The sequence below is a fragment of the Neopelma chrysocephalum genome, unplaced genomic scaffold (assembly GCF_003984885.1).
Source record: "Neopelma chrysocephalum unplaced genomic scaffold, ASM398488v2 Primary Assembly neopelma1_119, whole genome shotgun sequence".
NCBI lineage: Eukaryota > Metazoa > Chordata > Aves > Passeriformes > Pipridae > Neopelma > Neopelma chrysocephalum.
In genome coordinates this window covers 5,834,844-5,858,632 of record NW_020897781.1, presented here as the reverse complement: position 1 = coordinate 5,858,632, position 23,789 = coordinate 5,834,844, and the positions used below count along the sequence as shown (strand labels likewise).

General features: G+C 42.0%; 1 protein-coding gene across 1 annotated transcript; it reads left to right on the top strand.

Moving 5' to 3' along the window:
• The first annotated feature begins 9,183 nt into the window (after positions 1-9,183).
• Positions 9,184-12,441, top strand: MC3R (melanocortin 3 receptor). Its single transcript, XM_027697504.1, has one exon. It carries the CDS (start codon positions 9,602-9,604, stop codon positions 10,577-10,579), a length of 978 nt encoding a protein of 325 aa, XP_027553305.1. The 5' UTR covers positions 9,184-9,601; the 3' UTR covers positions 10,580-12,441.
• The last annotated feature ends 11,348 nt before the right edge of the window (positions 12,442-23,789 follow it).

Here is a 23,789-nt window from a genome sequence, read left to right as displayed (position 1 = left end):
ACTGGGACAGCTCTAGTACAGTCCCCTCCTCTGTTTTCAGTCTTGGGTAGCAAGTGCCAGGGTCAGAATAATGCAAAAGGCATTACATCTGTGTCTCAGGTAAGGGATGTCGCTGGCTGAAGCTACACTTGCAGATGTCCATCTCTGCCCAGGCTTTAGTCAGGAACGTTGCAAACAGTGACCAAGCAGTCACCAAAATCCTCACCCTTTATGCACTCTGTGGTGTAATTTAAAGCTCAGCCAAGGTAGTGAGTCACCAAAACTTGAACAAACACGTTTACAAGGCCATCCTTTCTGAAGTGGGGGCTATGACACATCACAACACTGAGAACACAGCCCTGGCTTTAAAAATGATTGAGAAAATTGGTGTTCAAATGAGGAAATTCGTGGAAATAAAACTTGCCTTTGAGCAGCCCCTTTTGGCACAGTCTCTGGAAGAGCATCCTCAGGAGAGGAGGCCTGAGGGCACAGCCTTGGGCAGCAGCAGCAACAAAACACTGAAATGGGCTAAATCAAGCCCTGCTGATTTTCCCTTCAGGAGTTATTCATCATTATCCCCTGTTTTACAATGTAGGGAGCACTCAGCTGCACTCTCTTCTGTATTATCAGCCATAGCTGCTATTAGGAAACCTAAGCCACCAATGTTTGCCAGTGGCAGGTTGTTACTAAGAGCTTTTTTAAAATTCCAGGCTTGGTGGCAGTGAGTCAGTCATCATCAGGCTATTTGCTAAGCAATGGAGAGAGCAGAGGGACATCTGCAGGGCTTGGTTGTGTTCAGTTATCACTTCCCACTTCATGGGGATATTGAAGGAAGAGATTGCAAGAAAAATACCTGCCCAGCTACAGAGGAGAAAACATGATGCTCAGACTCCCAGACAACGAGCTTCCTGCTCTTCTTTCCATGGAGTGAGAGGGAAAGGAGAACTATATTTGGGGGGAAAAAAGTACCTTGTAATTGAGATAAAGGAATAAGGCATCAAATCTCAGATCTCCACTGTGAAATGGTAAAAGCAGTACTTTATGCCCTGACATTTAATTAGCCAGTGAAGGAACAATAACCCACTAGGCAGGGAGTAAATTTATAGCAGTGACAGATCTCCAGACACCCTGTCAGCAGAGAGTCTCTCTCCAGACCTTCCACACCAGCTGGCATGGCTTGGAGGAGAAAAGGCAGCATTGACTCACATAAAGAAAACCCTTCGTAATATTATCCCTATATATTGTATTTAGACACACTTATTATGTATACATATATATATAAATTAATTAGTAACAACCAGTCCAGAAAACAAAGGGAATAACAGATTCAGAAAAATTAGATTCAGGGGAAGTCAGGACAGGTTTGAAGGTTCACTCTGCAAAAGTTAGTGAAGCAGTGACACAAAATGCTTCTATGAATGAGAGAGGTCCTGAGGTCAGGCTTGGTTGGTTTAAGGTTCTGGCATCTGGCCTAGGAGAGCAAGGTGACAAAACATTTTAGGAAGTTTCTAAGCAGTCACAAAAGTGGCCTTGGTGAATTCAGCTGCAATTTTCTTATTTCTTCCGTCAGAAGTTGTTCAAGATGAGTGACAGGTGTAACCTTTTCATCACAACAGCTTTTCTTGTCAAGACAGTGTTCGGTACAAACAAAACCTTAAATATCCGTTTGTTCTCTCATGTTAAATAGGAAAATATGCTATTCAGAAACACCTAACTCGAGATTACTCTTAAATACAAAGATATGTAAACAGCCTTGTGTACTTGAACTGAAAAAAGAAAAAAATAAGAAGGCAGAAGAAATTGTATGAATAACTAGTCGCCCCTTCTGTTTTCCATAATAAATGGACACAACATTACATGAGTCATATTTGCTTCCCAAATCTATTTTGCTTTCCAAATCCAAAAGATTCTATTTCTGACAGAAAATATTCCCTATTAACACTCCGTGGTTTGACATTACTCAAAACAATGGGCTCATATTTCAAATTTCAGAGTCTAGAAAACCTCTGAAACCCCTCTAACCCTGAAGAGCATTAAAGTCCCATTTTACTGTTGAAGGGCAACATTTTGAAGGGCAGCAGTATGACTGTGCATGTGTGGTGTGCTTAAGAGAGTTGTTTGCTATTCCCAGTTATCCCCAAACCATAGCAAGTAAAGATTGCCTTGCTCTGTCCTGGAAGTTATTTGCAAAAAGAAATGCAGATAAAAGCAGTGGAGTTGAATTTTTTTTTTTTAACTGTAGAACAATATCTTCCAAACACAAAAGAAGTAGAACAGAAGATCCTTGAACAAAAAAAAAAGAAAGACAGAAGTTAGACCTAACTGGTAATTAAAATTAAAGGATAAGTTCTGACAGCTCTGTTTTGGGAAGAGCAGCTGGGAGACCTCTTCCATAGCCAGAAAGAGAAAACCACCCATCCCACAGCCTTTCCCACCTATTTCAGAAAAATCCCATACACTGAAACACAGCTGACAACCAAGTACTTCACAATCTCACAGAATTATTAAGGTTGGAAAATGACCCCAAGGTCATTGAGTCCAGATTTTGACTGATCCCCACCTTGTCCCCCAGCCCAGAGCACTGAGTGCCACGTCCAGTCATTCCTTGGACACCTCCAGGGATGGGAACTCCACCACCTCCCTGGGCAGCCCCTTCCAATGCCTGACCACCCTTTCCATGGAGAAATTCCTGCTGATGTCCAACCTGAACCTCCCCTGGCACAGCTTGAGGCTGTTTCCTCTTGTCCTGTACCTCGTTCCCCGGGAGCAGAGCCCGACCCCTCCTGCCCTGGTTCCCCCCTCCTGTCAGGGAGTTGGGAAGAGAGAGAAGGTCCCCCCTGAGCCTCCTTTTCTCCAGGCTGAGCCCCCCCAGCTCCCTCAGCCTCTCCTCATATGATTTACTCTCTGGAACCATTGCCCTTCTCTGGTCTGGGAGTTGCTGGTGACTGGCACTGCAAACGATCCATCTCTGTCATGTGAGAAGTGGCAGCATCAGGGAGAAAAAAGCTTCATCAATTTTCTGTTTGTGGGATTTTTTTCCGTCCCTCTTGTATGACTATTTTGTCTGGGAGAAAGCAACGCTGGACTGCAAGTACAGAAACAAATTGAGACACTCTAAGCATCAGCAGAACAATTTGTCCCAATATCCATCCACCCACAGCATCTGACAGCTCAGGAAAATCATCTTGAAAGCTTGCCAGTCTCCAAAGTCTTACACTTGTCTGTAGTGCCAGGAGTGAGGTCAGTCAGCAGCATCAGGCTTTAAAAGGCCAAATGCAGCCCCTGCTCAGCCCCAGCACCATGGGGCAATGAGATTTATAAAGACAAGGGCTTCTAGGGAGATGAGGAATATATTCCAGGGATTTTTGGCATAGATAAAGCTGAATAGCAGAAGGCAGCTGGCTCAATCGTGTCTGCTTGTCTTTCACTCTGTAAATGAGAGAACAAAACTGATACTGAGTATTATTAGCCTAAAGCACTTAAAATCCCTTGAGTATGACAAAGCACCTGCAGGTGCTGGTAAGTGTTTTGCAATCAGGTCTGCTTTGTCTCTTTTTACCCAGGGATGAGAAGGAAAATCATAGATGATGTCCACAAGTTGAGTCTGTTTAAAATAACCTGTTAACTGGCTGAAATTATAGAAATACTCATCTGAAAGCTCCCTCATTTCAATCATCATCACGTGTCCCTTGTCCTCACTCATCACCAAGTTTGCCAGGCTGCCTCCTCACTGCTGCTTTTTCCTACAGCCAGAGTTGAAGGAAAATTTGGTGGATAACATCTTAAATGATGGAAACTCCTAGTGCTTGGCTTCAGCAGGGATTCAGCTGGTTGTATCAGGTGAGGATCTACTCTTCCAATTTGGAAATCTCTCCCAGCAGTCTGGTACACACATATGTAACTTCCACTGGCCTCAGCTGATGTCAGATCTTGCCTCAGATCATAAAATAATGTCATTAGCTATGTGAGAAGTATGAACCACAATTTCTTGGAAGAACAACCTTGAAATCTTTTCAATATTGCACCTGATACCTGATCTTGCAAGAGATTTTGCAGTCTGTGACTCTGTTACCATAAGATATTGAAGGAAAATACAGCATTTTAGTAGACAGTACTTAATCACCTCAGTGTTTACATCAGTTTCATTACAAGCCAGGTTCTTGTGAGGCTCCTACTTCCAGGTTTTTTGGAGTTTTAGAATATCCAAAACATCCCAAACTGCATTTCTGCTAATTAGTATAACTAGTGATACCTTCATGTTTTCAGTGAAAAATAGTAAACAGGTTTTTTTCTTGAAGTCAATACTCAAGCAATTTGTGATTTAAAAGCCATTTGGTGAAGAAGATCTGAAATATCATTTATTGCATTTGTCAAGTGTTCTATTATCAGAAACTTAAACTCTACTAAGGCAGCTCTTCAGCACTGAATAACTCTGCAGGGCAGCAGAGAGACAAACAACCATCCTGGAGTGCCCAGTTGATGAATTCAAGCACATGTTTACAGATATTCCAAACCAAAACACTCCTGAAATGTGCACAGAATTCAAACCCAGCACACTTTGCTTTGCTAAGATTAAATATTCAATCTGTTAAGTCCTTTTTTTATAAAGAATAAAACAGCAGAGGTCTTCAAGAGCTTTTCACTCACTATTTTGGCTACTTGGAACTACAGGAGAGTATTAAATACCTGCTGCATGGGAGCAACCACATGGGAGCAACCATGCTCTAATTTCCTTCAAAATTTCCAATTTTATCTGCCACAAACTATTGTGGGAAAAGAGTGAAAATAAAGGAAAGTGATATGCATTTATCTACCATTATCAGCTTAATCTCATGTCAAGCATTACACAAGATTTTTCATTCAACAACCTCACAAGGGAATTTTCTGAGAAAACTCCATTATCCACATTTAGCAGTAAATGTTACTTTCACTTCACCTTTCCCTGAAGATTACGTAGTTTCACTAGTGAAGAAACAACGAAGTAACAACAACACTAAAAAAAAAAAGAATCTTTACAATATTAACTGCTTTGTAAAACATGACAGAGGGTTTCACCAAAGAAAATTGGTCATTTCTGCTGGTAGCTTAAACAGCTAAATCTTTGCCTTCATCACAGCCAATATTACATAAACTGTGCTGACATCCTCTTATTTACAGCTTTTTTTTTCCTTAGGGAAGAACATGAACTAAAGCATCCTCAATAAGAGACATCCCAATAATTTCCACATTTAGCCCATTTCATCTATGTGGGCTTGGGATGGGTTGTCCTGACATTTTTTTAAAGGCTCTCATGAATCTTCTAAAGATCCATCTGCTCAATATGAAGCACACATAACTTTCAGTACCAGATTCTTGGACTGGATAATAATTTTAAGTTTGGAAGCCTCAGATAGTGAAGAACAGCCCTGGCCTCGGCAGATAAGCAAATATGATGGCAAGGGTGTATCAGAGGATGCTGCAAAGAAATGGTTTGCTAGTTCACAGAGCACTGAAAGTACAGGGCAAACCCCTGACAAATCCAGGCTTGTGCTGATGATACACGAAAAGATAAACTGTCTCATCTTTTCAGGTAAAAAAAAGGAATGGAAATTAGATCTTGCACTTTTCCTGGCAAGAGCTCCAATCAGTAGCCCAGAACACAGAACAGCAAAGATCTACTTTGCTCTAAACTCACTCTAAAAGGAAAAGGCCACTAAATATTGTCAAATCTGGGCACAAGCACAGCGTAGTGAGGAGAGACACCTGCGGGTGTCTGTCCAGCTGCCTTGCAGACCCTGGGCAGGCTCAGGCACAGCCAAAGCCGAGACATGAACAGGCTGAGATGCAAAAATCCTGCTGGAGTGAGTCCAGAGGAGGCACCAAAACAATCAGAGGGCTGGAGCAGCTCTGCTCTGAGGAAAGGCTGAGAGAATTGGGATTGATCGGCCTGGAATAGAGAAGCTTTGGGGGATGACCTAATTGTGGCCTTCCAGGACCTGAAGGAGCTACAAGAAAGATGGAGAGAGACTATTTACAAGTACCTGAGTGACAGGACAAGGGGGAATGGCTTCACACTGACAGAGAGTAAAGTTAGACAGGATATTGGGAAGAAATTGTTCCCTGTGAGGGTGGGGAGGCCCTGGCACAGGTTGCCCAGAGAAGCTGTGGCTGCCCCATCCCTGGAAGTGTCCAAGGTCAGGTTGGACGGGGCTTGGAGAAACCTTGGGATAGTGGAAGGTGTCCCTGAACATGGCAGGGACATATTTTCATAATAAATTCATTGTTCATCTTTGCAGTCTGGCCTTCAAGCTGCTAAAAAAATTCATTTTTATGGGTTTTTAAATTATTGTTTATAAAAGCACAGAAGAGTGTTTTCCTTCATTGAACCATCCAATTTAAAGAATTGGTAGCAACTACAGGGACAGCGACCAAGGACTTCTCTCATTCAGCAAACCATGGGATTAAAAGACTATGTTGGTATTTTCAACAGCAGGTTTGTATTGTGAGTGCAGGGAATAAACAAGGGCACAGCTGAAATAGGACCCTGCTCTTGGTGTCAAATAAATGTACTCTCACAATACTTGGAGAGAAGGCTGAGCACAGGAACATTAGTCAGGGACTGCTGAGCCCAAGACAAGAGGTGAAAAGGGTATTTTAGTCACTGATTTAAAATGGAAGATGGCACTTCTTGTACATTAACAGAGTTGCAAGGAAACATTCTGAAGTACCACAAGCTTACTGACTCACCACGATCCAGCAAAGCCCAGAGATGCAAAACTTTGACTGGTCCCACCCAACCTGCAGGAGTTTCATCCTGGATCTGCACTGACAACAGCCCTGAGCACATCCCAGGCTGCAGGTTTTCCCCTTGAGGCCTTGGGAAAAGAGGTAGAAGGGGTTACACACAAGGCAAAACTGGGGGAGTACACACAGACATCTCACACCCCCAACTCTCCAATCTTCTCTTCATCAGGTCGTGGTGAAGGGAGGACCTAAACCAAGCTACCATTTCATTTAATATGCACTGGATTGCAGCAATTGCTACAGCTCTGCTCCCCTACCCAAGACAAGTGGTTTTCACTATCTGGGAGATTGAGGACATGAATGTGTAACACCATTTTAGTGCATTTTGGTGAGTTGTCACCCCTCAGATGCAGTGTAGCAATATCCAGGACACAAATCCACTGCCACACTGTTTGGCACTGCAATAGTCACAGTCACTGCCTCTGTCTCTGGCAGTGAGGCAGGAACTGACAGCTGAGGGGCAGCAAATTGTTATATAGGTTGCAAAATATATTGTGGCATTTCAGATCATGTAGGTTTTCCAATGCTGAGCAGAGAAATCCCCTTACACCTTTTGAAAATAAGGGCTCACACGTTGCCGTCTTTTGCGCAAAAGCAACTTTTTCCCCTTTTTGCAAAGATCTCAGAGTCAGTTTGAGCTTGCTATCAGATACATGAGGCTCTAGCCCACTATTTTTAGCATTTAATGGCAAAGCTGATAGTGCCATTAATCCACTTTGCTATATAACATTCAATTTCCACTTCAAATTGCATCTGAGAGCAAATGGTAGCTTGATTCCTGCTGTCAGATATATCCAGATATTTATGATGCAACGCTTTTAATGATTTCCTACTCTCAGCTGAAGCTGGGAAAATCTGTAGTAGTCTTTTGAGACAGTGTGGCATCAAGGGATGGAGCATTCTGGAGGGGAGATTTACAAGACTATCACAGTATGTTGCTGAGACTGCCCAGATGGGCAGCACAGGACTGGAATGTAAATGGCAAAGCACTCCTGTAAATTGGGGTGTGTGTGGGTGCCTCAGACCTAAGTGCCCCTCCATCAGCAGGTAGTGCAGAGCCAAGCCCAGAAGGATGTTATCCCTGCAGGGAGAGCTCTGCTGCATGGATGGGAGCCTTTGGATCCTGCCCTTGCCCTGGGAGGACACAGCCTCCACCTGCCACTTCAAAAGAGTGCACACGAGGACAGAGCTGGCAGGGAGGGACACCTGCCCAGCCTTGCTCCTGCTGGGCTCCTGCTCAGCTGCAAAACAACATTTCCAAGGGCAGTGATAGTTATTATGTGTAAAAATCACTGTATTGAGTGTACTCCATCAGCTCAAAAAAAGCTGGAAACCAGGAACTGAAGCTCAAAACAGAGAGAGCTGCTCAAGACTTAAATCCAGACACTTGGACAGATCTTTTCCCTACCTTGGGATTAGGGGCATGGGGGAGATAGCTTGCTGCTATACTCTTTTAAAGACATTTTTAAGATATCTGCTTTAAAATACACCACTGTGAATTTAGGGAGAGACCAATTAAGATCTTTAAAACGTTAACTGTACAACTTGGTGAGCAAGTCCCCAGCCATTTATTCAACTTAAAATTACTGCACTGAATATTGTCCTTGTAAAACGATCACATGGAGGTTGAATTTGAGATTTATTGTGTCTTGCTATTGAATTATGGTTGCATGATAGTAATTCTGTGGGCTCGGAAGGAAACTGGAAAAGATTTGTGACTTTTTGAGCTGAAAGAGAAGCCTCAAACATTCGTATAAGTGATATTGTATGGCTTTGACTTTAAAATACTTCTCAAAAGCATGAGTTGTGAAGTATTCAGACATCAGCAGGTGCCATCAAAAAAACAAACTAAGAGAATTCACTAGAGAGATATAGAATGAATAAAGTGCAAGGAAAATCTAATTTATACTTAATGATAAATGAAAATCTCCCTGGTCCTTCATAGGTTTAAGTCAGTACAACCCCAGCTAAGACCAGTCACAGTGGGATCCTGTGAGCAAAAGCAGTGGCTGGGGAGAAAATGTCTTTTTGAAAGAGTAAAGAAAGGAAAGGCACATGGAAATTTGTTTCACTTCTCCATCAGAGATGTATCTTCCAGTGCAGCTGCCCAGAGGTGCACGGACGGTCCATCCCTCCCCTGGGCAGGACCCGGCTGCCCAGAACAGGCATAAAGTTTTGCTGGATGAAAATCCCATTTTTTCAGAGGAATTTTCAAGCCAATCCCTCCTGTTCGGTATCTGCAGAGGGCGCCAGACAGTTTCAGATGTGCTGGGGATGCTGCACCAGGTGCTTGTGGCTGTCAGTCACAAAGGTGCTCGCTCTGGAATGGCCAATGCTCTGCACGGAGGATGAAGTAGGAGTTGTTTTTTTCTTTCATGCACGTATAAATCCCTTAGTTCTCTTTTCCGTTCTTGCCACTGAAATAGCAACAGATACTTCGCTGAGCTGCAACATGCTGGCAACAAACCTGCCCCAGCAGACGGGAAAACTCCCTACTTTTAATCACCAGGAGAGCTAAAACCAGCAATGTGCTGCTGCCGATTTTTCCCTGCGGAGAAAACTGTTTGATGCCTGCGAGGCTTGAAGCTCACTTTCTTACACAGGAAAAAGCAGTGTGTGACTGACATAAAACTCACTGTAAATGCATAATTTTTTTTATGTTTCCACTTGTAAAAGTGACCAAAGAAAAGTCCAGCTTGATTCCACCCCCCATGCACAGCAGCAGCTTGGAAGAACTTGTTTTCCTTTTTCTTTTTTTTTTTTCTCCCTTTTTTTCCTCTTTTTAACCTGTGCTCTATCAGGTCCATAATCAGTTGTGAATTCAACTCCTTTGCTGACAATGAATACCACACACTCTGCATTTTCATTTCAGCCTGTGCTGCTTAATGTCACCGAAGACTTCAACGACTCAACTCTGAACAGCAGAAGTGGCGATGGATTTTGCGAGCAGGTCTTCATAAAAGCAGAGGTCTTCTTGACTTTAGGGATCATCAGCCTCCTGGAAAACATCCTTGTCATTCTTGCAGTGCTGAAGAATGGAAACCTACATTCTCCCATGTATTTCTTCCTTTGTAGCTTGGCTGTGGCAGATATGTTGGTGAGCATGTCCAACGCCCTGGAGACTGTCATGATTGCAATCCTGAGCAACGGCTACTTGATCATTGATGACCACTTCATCCAGCACATGGACAATGTTTTTGACTCAATGATTTGTATTTCTTTGGTAGCCTCAATTTGCAACCTCTTGGTTATAGCCATTGACAGGTACATAACTATTTTCTATGCTCTCCGTTACCACAGCATCATGACTGTGAAGAAAGCTTTAACCTTGATTGTGGTCATTTGGATTGCTTGTATCATCTGTGGCATCATATTCATTGCCTACTCAGAGAGCAAAACTGTCATTGTGTGTCTCATCACCATGTTCTTTACCATGCTCTTCCTCATGGCCTCCCTCTATGTCCACATGTTCCTGTTCGCCCGCCTGCACGTGAAGCGAATCGCAGCCCTGCCCGTGGAAGGGGTGCCCTACCAGAGGACCTGCATGAAGGGAGCTGTCACCATCACCATATTGCTGGGTGTCTTCATTGTCTGCTGGGCACCTTTCTTCCTCCACCTCATCCTCATCATTTCTTGCCCGATGAATCCATACTGCATCTGCTACACCTCACACTTCAACACCTACCTGGTGTTGATAATGTGCAACTCGGTGATTGACCCACTCATTTATGCTTTCCGGAGCCTGGAGATGAGAAAGACTTTCAAGGAAATAGTGTGTTGCTGTTATGGCATGAGTGTGGGACAGTGCATGCTATAAACATCTGGCTTTGGGTGGAAAATGCCCACAATAGGTGTATGCATATATATGTATGTATTATCAAGATACACAGCAGCTCACTTTTAATGTGCAGTGCCTGAAGGAAGGGTGCAGGAAAGAAAAATGCCTTCTACATGATGCCTTGTTTCACACTTTTCAGAATGAGAAACAGTTTCTACTGAATTATATGAAGTTTTTTAAATAGTTATAACAGAAGGAAATCCAGAGTGGCTTAAAAATAGCTTAAGAAACTTACTGGGAAAAACAAATCCTGAAAGGGAATACTACCTTCTAGAGGACTGAAATGATATTCTCTCTACTATTCATTTGTGCCTGTTGCTTTGTGTCATCACCACCAAGTCAGTGATTTCTAAAATATTCCATTAGTCACCTCTGTGGAAAGGTATTCAAAACACCAACAGGCAACAACATTGTTCCACACCTACTCCCATGCCTCCACCTTTTAATGAAAGAACAGACTGATATTTATGCTGTTTGCCATAAAGCAACCCAAGTACAATTTTGGAAGGGTAAAAGTTAACATTTCTCTTCCACTGAGATCAGTCAAATGAAAAGGAATCACAGTATCAGTGACAGTGTGATTTAAACAGCTGCTGGATAGGATTGGCTCATATGAAGGCTTTTACATTATTTATTGTGATATGGGAGTATTATATCCTTGAATATTTAATTATTTTTTTAGGCTGGAATGCACTGATCAATGTAGTATTTGGTCTGTTCATAAAAAGTCACAGAAATCTCCTTTTGATAAACCAACACTAAGGAGACCCACAGATCTCACCATCAGGAATAGCTAAAATGCAAAATAATCTGAATCTAGCTTTGTGTAAAAGCTGCATGGAGTCATTAGAAATCTCCACCTGGCTAAGTTCAGTACCTGAAGAAATAAGATGTTTATAACAGATAGGACTTTTGTACATTGAGAAATTAATGTCATGGGTCAGTCTCTTCTTACTTAAGCTTTCCCCTGAACTCAGGGGATGGATACTGGGGGAGGGACACTCCTGCACTGGGAACAAGGAAGCAACATGCTCTTTGCCATCATTTCCAAACTCTGTGTGCAAGTCAGTGGCATGTAAAGCACTCAGCTTCAGCTGCAGTAATTTAGTCTGTGCCTCTGCTTTTTGTAGGAATAAACCATGTCAGTGGCCTTCAAACAGCACATTGTAACTGAGCAGAGGCTGATGCAGTTTGTGTGCAACAGGTACAGGCACTAGTGCAGGCAGTGCCAGGCTAAGAAAACTCTGAGCCATCCAAAAGTCTATTTAGCACCTTTCTGGTACCTTGCTTTTAGGAGAGGCAGTATCCCAAACCCCTCAGGGTTGTCTATTGCTTTCAAACATCTAAAAGATCTCATTTGACTTAAGACTACCTTTTTTATTTCCCCCACCTATTTCATTTGAATGAAGTTGCTCAGTTATTATTATTAGAGTTATTTCTGGGGCTCTCTCTGTCAGGTCAGGAACAGTTAATCCAGCCCAGAGCTTCCCCACCTATTCTGCCTCCAGTTCTGCACTCACACACTGGTCCTGGCACCCCCCAGGCTGAGGGTGTTTCCCTGCCACTGGCTCCAGATCCAGCTCTGGCTGCTGTGGGGAGTCACATTTCCACTTTGCAAATACTGGCCTGTGTTTGATTCTCAACATCCTACAACCTACATAGGGAGCAACCCAACATCCCAGTCCTATGGCCAAGGGGCCAAGAGCCATCTCTCCCTGTGCTCTTGCCACACTCTGCCCATCAGCACTAACCCACCTCATGTTCCCTATTTCCCTTCCCTCTGATTACATCCTAAATTCCCTGAGTTGTCATTTCCTCCCACAATCACATCCTCCAGACATTCCTCTGTTCCAACAATTACCTAATCTCATCACCCTAAATTTTAAAAAGGCTAAATTAAAAAAAAAAAAAAACAACACCACAAACCCAAACAAAATAAACCCCAATGTCACTGTGGAGCAGAACAGGCACAAATGAAAATTCTCCCCAATTTCAGGTAAAAATTAGAGAAAATCCCAACGACTGGCAAAGAATGCTTTCAGCCTTACCTGTGTCTCACAGAGTTCAGCAGTACCAAGATCTGTTCTTATAGCTCAACCTGTACACTTTGCAACACCTGATGTGGCACATTAGGATGAAATCAGCACAGGAAACCACACAACTGGCCTTTTGTAGTGTGGAAAGACTGTACTTGCTGTAAAAAATCTCTACCTGTTGTCATTGTTCTGTATCTTTATACTCTGGAGCATGGTTTGCCATGATATTCTGCTCAGGTTATTGTGTATTTAGCTTTTATTGCACCTGATGTCCTACTTATTTCTCTTTTAAAAGCGATTTGAACAAGACCGATTCATACTGTGCTTTGCCTCTAAACAAAACATCCATGTGCTGAATAAAACAATCTGAAGAGATCACTTAGAGCCATGCTTGCTTCTATCAGAGCACCACATCATGTCAAACCAGTCTGTGGGCTGGCTCACAAAACTAGAAATAGAGTTTAACACTGGGCAAAAACCTCTTAATTCACAGAATCATGGAATGGTTTGGGTTGGAAGGGACCTTAAAGCTCATGAAGTTCCATCCCCTGCCAAGGAGAGGGACACCTTCCACTAGACCAGGTTCCTCAAAGTTCCATCCAACCTGGCCTTAAATTCTAAACTCTGTCCAGAGACCTACACAAAAATGAGCAAACAATCCAGATTTCTCAGTCTCACATGCAAACAAGTCGGGAAGAGAATCCATAAAATCCCCCAAAGATGTCTCACCCTTCTTGTCACCACCCTCCCCACAGGTTATCCACAGAGATGGGTGATGGGTTTGTCCAGCCCCAGTTCCAGATTCTCAGCTGTAACTCATACTTTGGAAATCCAGGGTGCAGAGTTCTGCACAGAGCCAGGGTGACATCCATCACAAACCTGGGAAGGGAAAGAGGCAGTTCCATGGGACTGAACCCTCAAAAGGAGTTACTGAATGAACACTCACAGCTACAGCTCCAGGTGTAACATGGAAGTGGAGGGAAGAACAGGGCTAGACCCTAAGGAAATATCCCTGCAATCAGAGGGACAGACCTTAACATTTGGATTAGAAAGGAATCCTGAAGCTGGAAGTCCCCTCAGTCCTCGGGAACAGCAGTCAGGACTCATCCAAGAGATACAGAAGCACTGGCAGAGCCCAAACCAGTATCATTTCCCAGCAGTGACCCTATAGATGTGTCCATACAGCAGAACAAAGACATCACAACACATGCAGGGACAGGGGAGCAGCCCCTGACCCGGGCTGGTAACCAGAGCAACATTTCTATCTGAGAATCTGCCCCTGATCAGAACTGCAGTGAAATGTGACCACTACCAGAGTTGCTACTATTAAACCAACATGTAATCTGCTCATAATAAGAAATGTTTCTTCCTTGATAACAGTATTGGGCTGAACAAGATATATATGCAGTTTCTCCCTAGATGATCTAAGAAATGGCAGGCTGAGAAAATATCTTTTTCATCTAAAGTTGTCATTAATATGGATTTATTGATTCAGTTTTTCTGCAAGAAAATTAGGCAGTTCACAGGCACTGTAGGATTAGCATTTGCTCAAAGACTTGTTAGAAAATCCTCATATATTTAAGACAAATATTTGAATTCACAGGAGCATGAGTTATCCTCCTAAATCAACTCAACAAGAAACAATATGTTTCTTTAATATTAAATTCAGCACTACACAGGCAATTTTCCCATCAATAAGTGTCTAAATATTTTATAATTGACGACATTTGTCTTAATGGGCAAATAACAAAGTCCAGGCACAGAGTGCTGCCTTCAAACAAGGTCATTATTAGGGCCATTAGTACAAATAGCTTCATTACCTCTTCACTGAAATAAGATGCTTCTATTTGCTGAAGCTTAGTTTGGGACCAGGGTTTGTTGGCTGTACTTAAACCACTCAGGAGATTTTGAAGGAATCCACTAGGGAATACAGCTTCACAACATGCACTGAAAGCCCCTTTGCAGGGCAAGGCAGCCCAATCTCAGCTCCAAACCTCTGAGACAGTACAAGAGAAAGCAGCTGAGCTGGGCACTGAGACACCCAGCATGGGCACAGCAAATGCAACTGTTCCACAACAGCTTGTTCCTCCCTGTCCCACCATCCAAGAGCACAGGCAGTCAGACCTGATGATGTAAGATGATTCATGTCTTCAAACTGACAGAGAGTAGAGTTAGGTTGTACATTAGGAAGAAATTGTTTCCTGTGAGGGTGGGGAGGCCCTGCCACAGGTTGCCCAGAGAAGCTGTGGCTGCCCCATCCCTGGAAGTGTCCAAGGTCAGGTTGGATGGGGCTTGGAGCAACCTGGGCTGGTGGAAGGTGTCCTTGCCATAGCAGGGGGCTGAAATGGGATGAGCTTTAAGGTTCCTTTCAATCCAAACCATTCTATTCTATTTTATCCCTTCTAAATAAGGCACAGAAATCTGGATAGCATTCAGTGGGTTAGAGGGTGCAGAGCAGAGACACTCACACAGCCTCCACATCTCACTATAAATGGTGCTACCAAGCCACAATAGGGCTCTCTGGTGTTCCCTCTTCAGAACAGCTCTGGGTACAGGCACAGATCTATTTTTTTAATGACAGCTGCAACACAATGCCCTTGATCAATCCACTTTCAGGTGGAAGGCAGAGGAAAGAAACACCTTTCAAAGAACGCTGCAAAGACTCATCGGAATTCCTGTCCATGTATATCTCTGCAAAGAATATTCAAATGGTGCTGTTCTGCTTAGTTTTGAAGGTTAAAGCTTAAAAGATTAAAATGCAGCCTCGTTCCTAAGTGGTTCAATTAAAAATGTGCATTAAGTGGGTAGAGGCATTGAGAGGAAATTTAAAGCAGATTCTTAAGGCCAGAGCCACAGGTGAACCCACTTCCCAACAGGAAGCCACTGTGCTGGCAGTGGTGCAGCACCACAGCTGCACATTTCATTGTGTTCTTTCCTGGGCTGGCAGGTAATGGGGTCACTGCTCAAGTCAGATGTTACACTGATGAATGGAAATAAGCTCTATCAGATTCATTCCAAAGAGAAAAACATCGCTTTTGATGTTTCAAATCTGCTTGGAAAATAAACATCTTCTTGTTCTTCATCCCAGTCATTATACATTTCAAAAGCATTTGAAATGGTAGCACAGGGCTCTGCTCATTCACTCTCACAATTTACACCTGTTAGAGTCAACCTAAAATCACAAGGTCCCAACACAAGGCTAGGGCTGATTTCAATAAAAGCACATTTACATCCCACTCACTAATTCAGTGCTATACAAAGTAGCCCTAAATCTGCCTGATGGGGAGAGGATTGGATGTCACAGGCAAGTGAGAAATGCCTCTGAAACAGAAACCAAAAAACCTGTAAATTTAGTGTTTGGACAATGTGTTGGTTGGTGGGGCAGGAGTCCAGGGGTGGGTACTTTATCAGGAATACCAGGACCTCAAAGAGTTAAGATAAATTTATATAATATTCACATCATTCTGAAAACACTAGTGAAAAGTAGATCTACTTGCTATTTTTACTCACTCGGCTGACTGTGCATTAGAAAAGGACATACCTGCTTGTTCTGGGATGGTGATGGAAATATATTTATTATCTGGTAAAATAAATAATCTGAAACTTTTGTAGTCCCACAGTTAAGCACCTGCCCTAAGCTGTTATGAATTTCCAAGGTTCCTTTGTCTTGTTTTATATTTTTCATTTGTTTGTTTATGAAAACACACAGTTTTGATTTGAGGCTATTTATCTCTTGTGGTTATAAACAAAGGCACTGCTCAAGTGAGATTTACTTAGGAAATCCATAAATCCATAATGCTATTGCTCAAACTGTCCCCATGAGTAACAAACACAGTCAGAATTCACCTTCGAGCCCAACTGATGCAGTTTGGGTTCATTCTGTACCTATTACTGATTCAAGGCCAAAAATGAACATTCTAGAGAAAAAATAAAATATAGAGAGCAGTCCTGATTCACTGCAAAGGGAAGAAGAGGCAGCACAATACTTTCAAGACATGATTGATATAATCACTACTATTTCAAGGATATTTTCAAGAACCACTACTATTTTTGGGATATGCTGCAACTGAATTACAAAGCCAGAGGCCAACCATTATGGACTTGAGACTACTCTGTATTAACATAAAAATATTATAACCAGGTATTTATCAATATAACAGTGAATATGCTTTAAATTAACAAGATGAAAACTTGGGGGGTTTTTGAAATAAACACCCACACACTGAATCAGAAACACTTCCAGCTATTTAAACTCACTAATTTCTCTTGAAGCACAGACAGATCAACAGACATCCTGAGAAATGAATGTTTCTTTAGACCTACACATTCACAGAGGTACAAGAAACTGGAAGTGAGGTTAAAACAACTACAGACCTGCTGCAAAAGTTCCCCTTCCAGTTTGCTCACTCGATGCAGTCCCACATTATCCAAGTAGTTGAGTAGCAATTGCAGCCCCTCTCCAAAGAAGCTGTGCCACAGAAACAACCTCCCCCAGAGGGGCCATTACACCGAGCTGATAATCTGAGCAGTGAAAAGGTGCAGCTGGGAGAATCACTCTAACCAGTTATTTCCTGTGATGAGAAAAGGCAGCCAGAGCCTATTAGCACTCATTTCATTAGGGGTTCCTATTGCATCTTAACAGAGCTTGGCAGCAGTGTTTGCAAGGCTCGAGTGCAAGCTGAGAAAAGCCTCCAAGTGTGATTCAGAATAAGTGCATTAAGGAGTATTTCCTCTGCCACTCTCATACAGCTGAGGGTCATCTCAGGACTTCTTCAGCTCTAAGTGTATTTAACTCATTTTCTGTTTTTATAATACCTTATTGCACAGTGAGGAATGTTCCCAAAGGGTAACGCTGCAGGCAAGGAAGTTCCTTTCAGCAGTCACTGGAGAAGATGAGGCTCTTCTACTCACTGTCCAGCAAAGTCAAATTAGGCCCCTGCTGCACCAGATCCATGCCAGAAACCACTTTCTTTCTCAGGTAGAGAGAGCTGACAGGGACTGCTAAAACTTAGCATGTTAAATGTTTTGTACCTAATTGTTTTGTCAAGATAAAGCAGTCACACAAAATTTCATATTGAGGAAAAAGTAGAGAAGGAGCATAACTTTTTCAAAATAACTTGTTTGGGGAATAAGGAGTCTTTTTATCTTTACCTCAGTGAAAGACTGAATTTCTGTCCAACCTTGTAGCCCTTGACCTTCCCAAACTTGAAAGGAAATAGTGAAAAATTTACAAAGTTGAATTTTTATGAAATTCTGGAAAGGATCAGGCAGAGGCATCTTGATCCCTTACAGTTATGCCATCGCCTCTGAAATATTAGAGAAAATCTGGTTCCAAGGTTGACCAAACACTGGGAGACCTGGAGTGACAGGACAAGGGGGAACAGCTTCACACTGACAGAGAGTAGAGTTAGGTTGTATATTAGGAAGAAATTGTTCCCTGTGAGGGTGGGGAGGCCCTGGCACAGGTTGCCCAGAGAAGCTGTGGCTGCCCCATCCCTGGAAGTGTCCAAGGCCAGGTTGGACGGGGCTTGGATTAACCTGGGCTAGTGGAAGGTGTCCCCGCCCATGGCAGGGGGTGGGATGAGATGAGCTCTAAGGTCCCTCCCAACCCAAGCTCTTCTATGGTTCTACAGCACTGCCCACAGGCAGGAGTCCAAACATGCCATGAGCTAATTCCATGAATCAGAGCAATTCAGATTTTCACCCCCACAGGACCAACACCTCAAAGAAACCATAAGGCAAAAAAGAGAGGCAAGAGAAAGTTGGATGGGAAACAAAGTCTGAACAGCTGTGCAAAACAGCTACTGAATGCATGTGGTGATATTTGGGACACAGGAGAGGGAAAGACCCGAGGATGAGTATCTTTGGTGTCCTTTAGAAGACAAGAACCATTAACTATGAAACCAAGAGCCCGCAGCTAATTAGGACAGACTTCTGATTGCACAAAGCCTACATGTTACTCCTTCAGCCCTCAAGAGCAAAGAACCTCTTCACAAACCACTTGTCTCTCAAAGTGAGGCTGAGCTCACTCTTCATTCTGGCAAAACACCAGACCTTGCACTTGTAGCTTTTTATTGCCTTGCTCTTGGTAGCAGTCAATTATGAGATACTTGTGAACAGATTTGCCTTTAGTAATCTTAAAATTGTACAGCATGTACTTGGAAATGTGCTCTAAATCAAGGACTTGTAATTTTAAGTTCTGAAATGGTACGTGGACAATAAATAAACGTAATCTTTCATTTTCAAATTTCTCTGCATGCAAGCAATTGAGGTAGACTTGGTAATTCAAAACTTCTGTTAAATCAGGAGTCAGGACCAAACATGAGGCAGGCAGTAAACTTGTCTCTAAGAAAGCAACTAATGGTTTGCATATACAACTTGATGTACAAAAATTAAACCAAACACTGCACTAGTGTCATAATCAAGTGTTCTGCATTATCTTTTATGTTTACATAACAGACCATCTATTCCTTCTGAAGGACACAAGCGTCTGTCTCAGCACCAAAATTGTGACAGCAGGGGCTACTTAAAAACACCAAACAAGGGAGAAGTCAATTCCTGCATTATGGAGTGAGCTGAACACTCAGTTCCAGGGGAAGGGAACAGCGAAGAAGGACAGTGTCCATCAGTGGGCACCAAAGCAGAATCACAGAATATTCTGAACTGGAAGGGACCCACAAGGATCATCAAGTCCAACTCTTAAGTGAATGGCCCACACAGGGATCAAACCCACAACCTTGGTGTTATCAGCACCATGTTCTAACCAATTGAACTAAGCTCAGGTTCAGCCTTAAAATAGATTTTTTGTTTAACAGAGTCAACAAAATTCTCTAAAATCGATGTTTCTCTCTCAGGTTTGTTTAATCTTACAGGGACACCATGCTGCTCCCTGTGACATCTGTCACAGCAGACAGTCACAAACAAAATCTGACTGGAAGATGCTGTTTTGGTCATTTCATTGCTATTTTGTGTCCCCTTGCCAGCCATGCCATGGTGCTTCCAACCCTATGCAGTGTCTCAGCTCTCACCCTTCTCCTCTGCACTGATGGCTGCTGTTACTCAAATGATACTCAGCAGACAAATAATTCCCCTCATTCCCTAAGTACTACTTGACACTAATTCCCTGTTTAATGCCAGGTGTAACAACTGGGAACTTCACAGGATGAAGCCTAAACAAACAAACAAACAAAATCAATAATCCGTGTATACAAGTGGACAAACCTGGATTTCTATAAATAACCCTACAACTGTGTAGCTGCAGTTCATATGCTGGTGGGTCATCACTATTCATACCAAAAAAAAGCAGATGTGTGCACAGGGGTAACTCTGAACAACTTCCTATAGACAAATATACTTTGGAGAGTACAGAACTGAACATTTAAAACCAACTCAGGCAAATGCAGTCATTGAGACCCCACAGTGGATCACTCATGAAATCAAAGATCCCTTTGGTTAAAATGTGAAGAAGCAGAAAAATGCACAGAGGGATTGGGAAGTGTGTGTATTTGTAGACAAAGGGACAGTTGCATATTTCAATGATAAAAAGTTTTTACTAATGAGCAATTGTTCCCTTCTGCTACCTGCACTTAGACCCAAAACCGTGGGCTTTTTGCTTTTAACTGAGCAAGAGAAGTTGAAAGTGAAATCCATTCTGACTGAGAACATGTACAAGTGGACTTGTGGGTGTAATAACAGTGCAAACGTTGTTCCCATCACTGATTCATAGAATTCAGCCCCATTATGGACCATCTGACATGCAATTTGATATGTCTATCATATTGTTGTTGTCCAAAATTCTTTTGTTGTTAAAGTCTCTTAAAATTGTAAACCAGATATGCCATCAATTCTGTTACGAAGTTAATAACTACAAACCCCTAAAATTTAAATCAAAAGCTAGAAAAATGGGAGTTATGTTGGCAACAAAAGCAAATTATCATAGGACAGTGACTTTTATTAAGAGAAAAAGATAGTACTTCTCTTTTTTTTTTTTAAATGAGAAATTCTACAAGTGGGTACTAAGTTGTTAGAAAACCTATTGAAATTAAATCAGGCATACATGGATACAGGGGATCAATGAGCCACACATAAGTGACTAAAAAGTGTTCTTAAAAATTAATCCAACAGGTAGAAAAACATGATGTTCTCAGAGTTCGAATTCATTGTTCTCTTCTCTCATATAATATCAAATTTAACCTGGTTTAGGTTTGATTTTTTTTCAAATTCCTTGTGGTAACACAAGTACAGTGAAAATCAATGTTCCCCTCTCAAAATGGAACTAATTGCTCCTCAGATATGGTGAATTTTAAATATCATTTTTTGACCTAAGTGCAGCTCCTTACCAGAATCTAAGAGCTGTTAAATTACTGACACCCCGAATGTATGAGAAATATTCCAACCCAGCTCAAATATTGTCTGAAAAGCAGTATATGAAGAGGTATTGAATATCTTACTGGGCACCTTTGGTTGCTTTGCTTAATAAAAACTGGAATTCAAGGCTTAATTCTCCCCTTGGTGCTGGTTTACAGACCAAAATGGTACTTAAGTGGTACCACGGGCAGAAGCATCTTTTGTGTCCTTCCCTGCCTTCTCCTAAAGGAACAGGATTTCTCACTTAGCCAACAAAACTTGCTCCTTCTGAGTTTTATCTTTGAAGGGAAGATATCAGAAAAGATGTAGGGGACCATGTCTTTATTAAAGTCAAATACTGAAGGCAGCCAATTTGTCAGGGAGGAGATTTAGTTCAGGGAACAGTATTTTCCAGATTGTAACAGCCAAGAGACAGCTCAGGGAACAGAATTTTCTGTGATAGCTAGAGCTGTGTGACAGTTTTGTGTTTTGTTTTCTTAAATGCTGTCCCTTTGGTGGTTCTCCTTAATGAAAAATTATTCAGACATACTGAAGTAATACTTTCCTTCTAATGTGATAATTACTTCCAATTTGTTGTGTAACTGCTAATCAGAAAAGGTAAATAACCTCCTTGGCATATGCACAAATATTGCTATTTAGAAAATTAAATCACTGATATACTACCCACTTTCTTGCTTTATTGGAAGCTGGTAAGAGCAGAACATGTAACACAAGGTTTTACCATTACTTTTCCCGTAGAGAAAAATACATTAAGATAGCTCTGTAAATGGTGAATGAGAGCTCTGCATGATCAAAACCACCACATCAAAGGACATGGAGCAATCAGATATTCTGAATAAAGGAAAAGATGGAATTAACAAAGAATACAGTCCCCACATTGAAATAGCAATGAGTACAAGATCATTAAGTCATCTGCATAATCAGTGAGCATGTGTTAAAAGCAAAAAGTAATTTCTGTAGGGCAGAAAAGTCTAGAAACAAGCCATATCTTATTGAGAAGTTGCTATTATGAAATATGCAATTGTTCAAAAAAAATTTCTAACATGATTACATTAATGCTGCAATACACTTCAAAACTCTTTTTGTTTCCATTGTGAATTCAACAGCACAGTGTGTTGGCACCTGTGTAATCAAGACCCACTTTGGCTGTACATTTATGGGGTCTAAGTAGCTAAAATGTGTATTTCCACATCCTACAATTAGTAGCTCACATGAAAAAATAGCAGCCTGTTAAGAACTTTACTGTCATTATCAGTTATACTTCTTTTTATATACATTTATATATTTTTATATATATGTATATGTGTATTACAATGACATGTAGTGACAGGACAAGGGGGAATGGTTTCAAACTGAAAGACAGTAGGTTTGGATGGGATATCAGGAAGAAATTCTTGTTCAGATCTATCCAAAATTTGATTGCAAATCTAACTCAGCAGGTCAGATTTCTGAACATTTCTGAACAAGATCCTGTTTTGGAACAACAAATAAGTGAAAGCTTTTGGAGCAGCTCGGCACCGCTCCAAAGTGGAGCCCAAACCTGCAGTTCAGGTTAAACAGGGGGAATTGTGCCAGCCAGAGGATCATCTGGCTTTGGGAACACACTCCAGCTGCACAAGGTTTGCACATCTTGTCCCCAGATTTCCAAACCTGGCCGTTCACAGGTGACCACCTCGGGCAGGTCGGGGCTGAGAGCAGCTCGTTCTGCCACACCAGAGGCTCCTGGGAGCAGGAGGCACTTGGCAAAAGCTCTGCCTTGCAGGAGTGCCTGGATTCAAACAGATCTAATCAGCAGTTCAGGCAGGGCTGCCTTCTCCACCTGGCCACAAGTGTTTATAGGCAAAAACAGTATGCCAGTGTTTCCCTGACATTCATGCTAATAAACTGTGGAAGGAAATCAGCATTAGGAAGCAAAACAACATGTAATTGCCGTAGACAAGTACTGCAAAACAGCCAATTTGTCTGTGATTCAAATGAAAAATTACTATTACTCTGCCTTCATTTGCTATCTTATATATCAGAACCTGTTATTAATCATATTCCCAGTTCAGACTCCAGGAATAATACAGTTTAATACCCAGCAGGAAGTGGATATGTTGACATAATAACCAAAGTGTATATATTTTGGTTGAATAATTTCTTTCTTTCAAGGGAGCAAGATTATGGAGCCATCAAGAATCTTGCTTTGACAAAAATCTCAGTTTTGAACAGGTACCACTATGGGAAGAGTCACTCAAGTGGAAAAAGTTAAGCATTAGATAGAACAGTGCACATTAAATGACAATTAGAGAAATTTCTTATTAAAAAACCAGATCAAAACAAACCCAAGGTAAATTACAAATCAATTAGCCCTTACTGTCAAGCACAGGAAAATTAAGGCTTTCTTTACACCACACTGTGAGATACTGGCAGGGGCTTTTCCAGGCTGTATAAGCAAATGCTTCCAGACTTGTTACACTGGCCAGCTTCAGACTCCAGTAACCTTGAACAGCAGCAACAAAAATGCTTGAAAATGTCACTTAAACTCCACAGGGTGAATTATTAATCAAGGGGAAAATCGTAATTATCACACACATCCATCCTGGAAAAATGGTCAGTGCTCTTGTCCCTCACTGTTGGGACAACTCCATCCCACTGCCAAAGGATCTGGTTCAACAGGGGTTTTCTGAAAACTCAGTCTGTGCCTGCTCCTTGGCCTGAATTTGGGATTGACCTGTGCTGCTCTAGAGCAAGGTAATTCAGTGCCTGCCTCCTCACACTCTCTGCTTAGAGCAGCACAGCAAGAC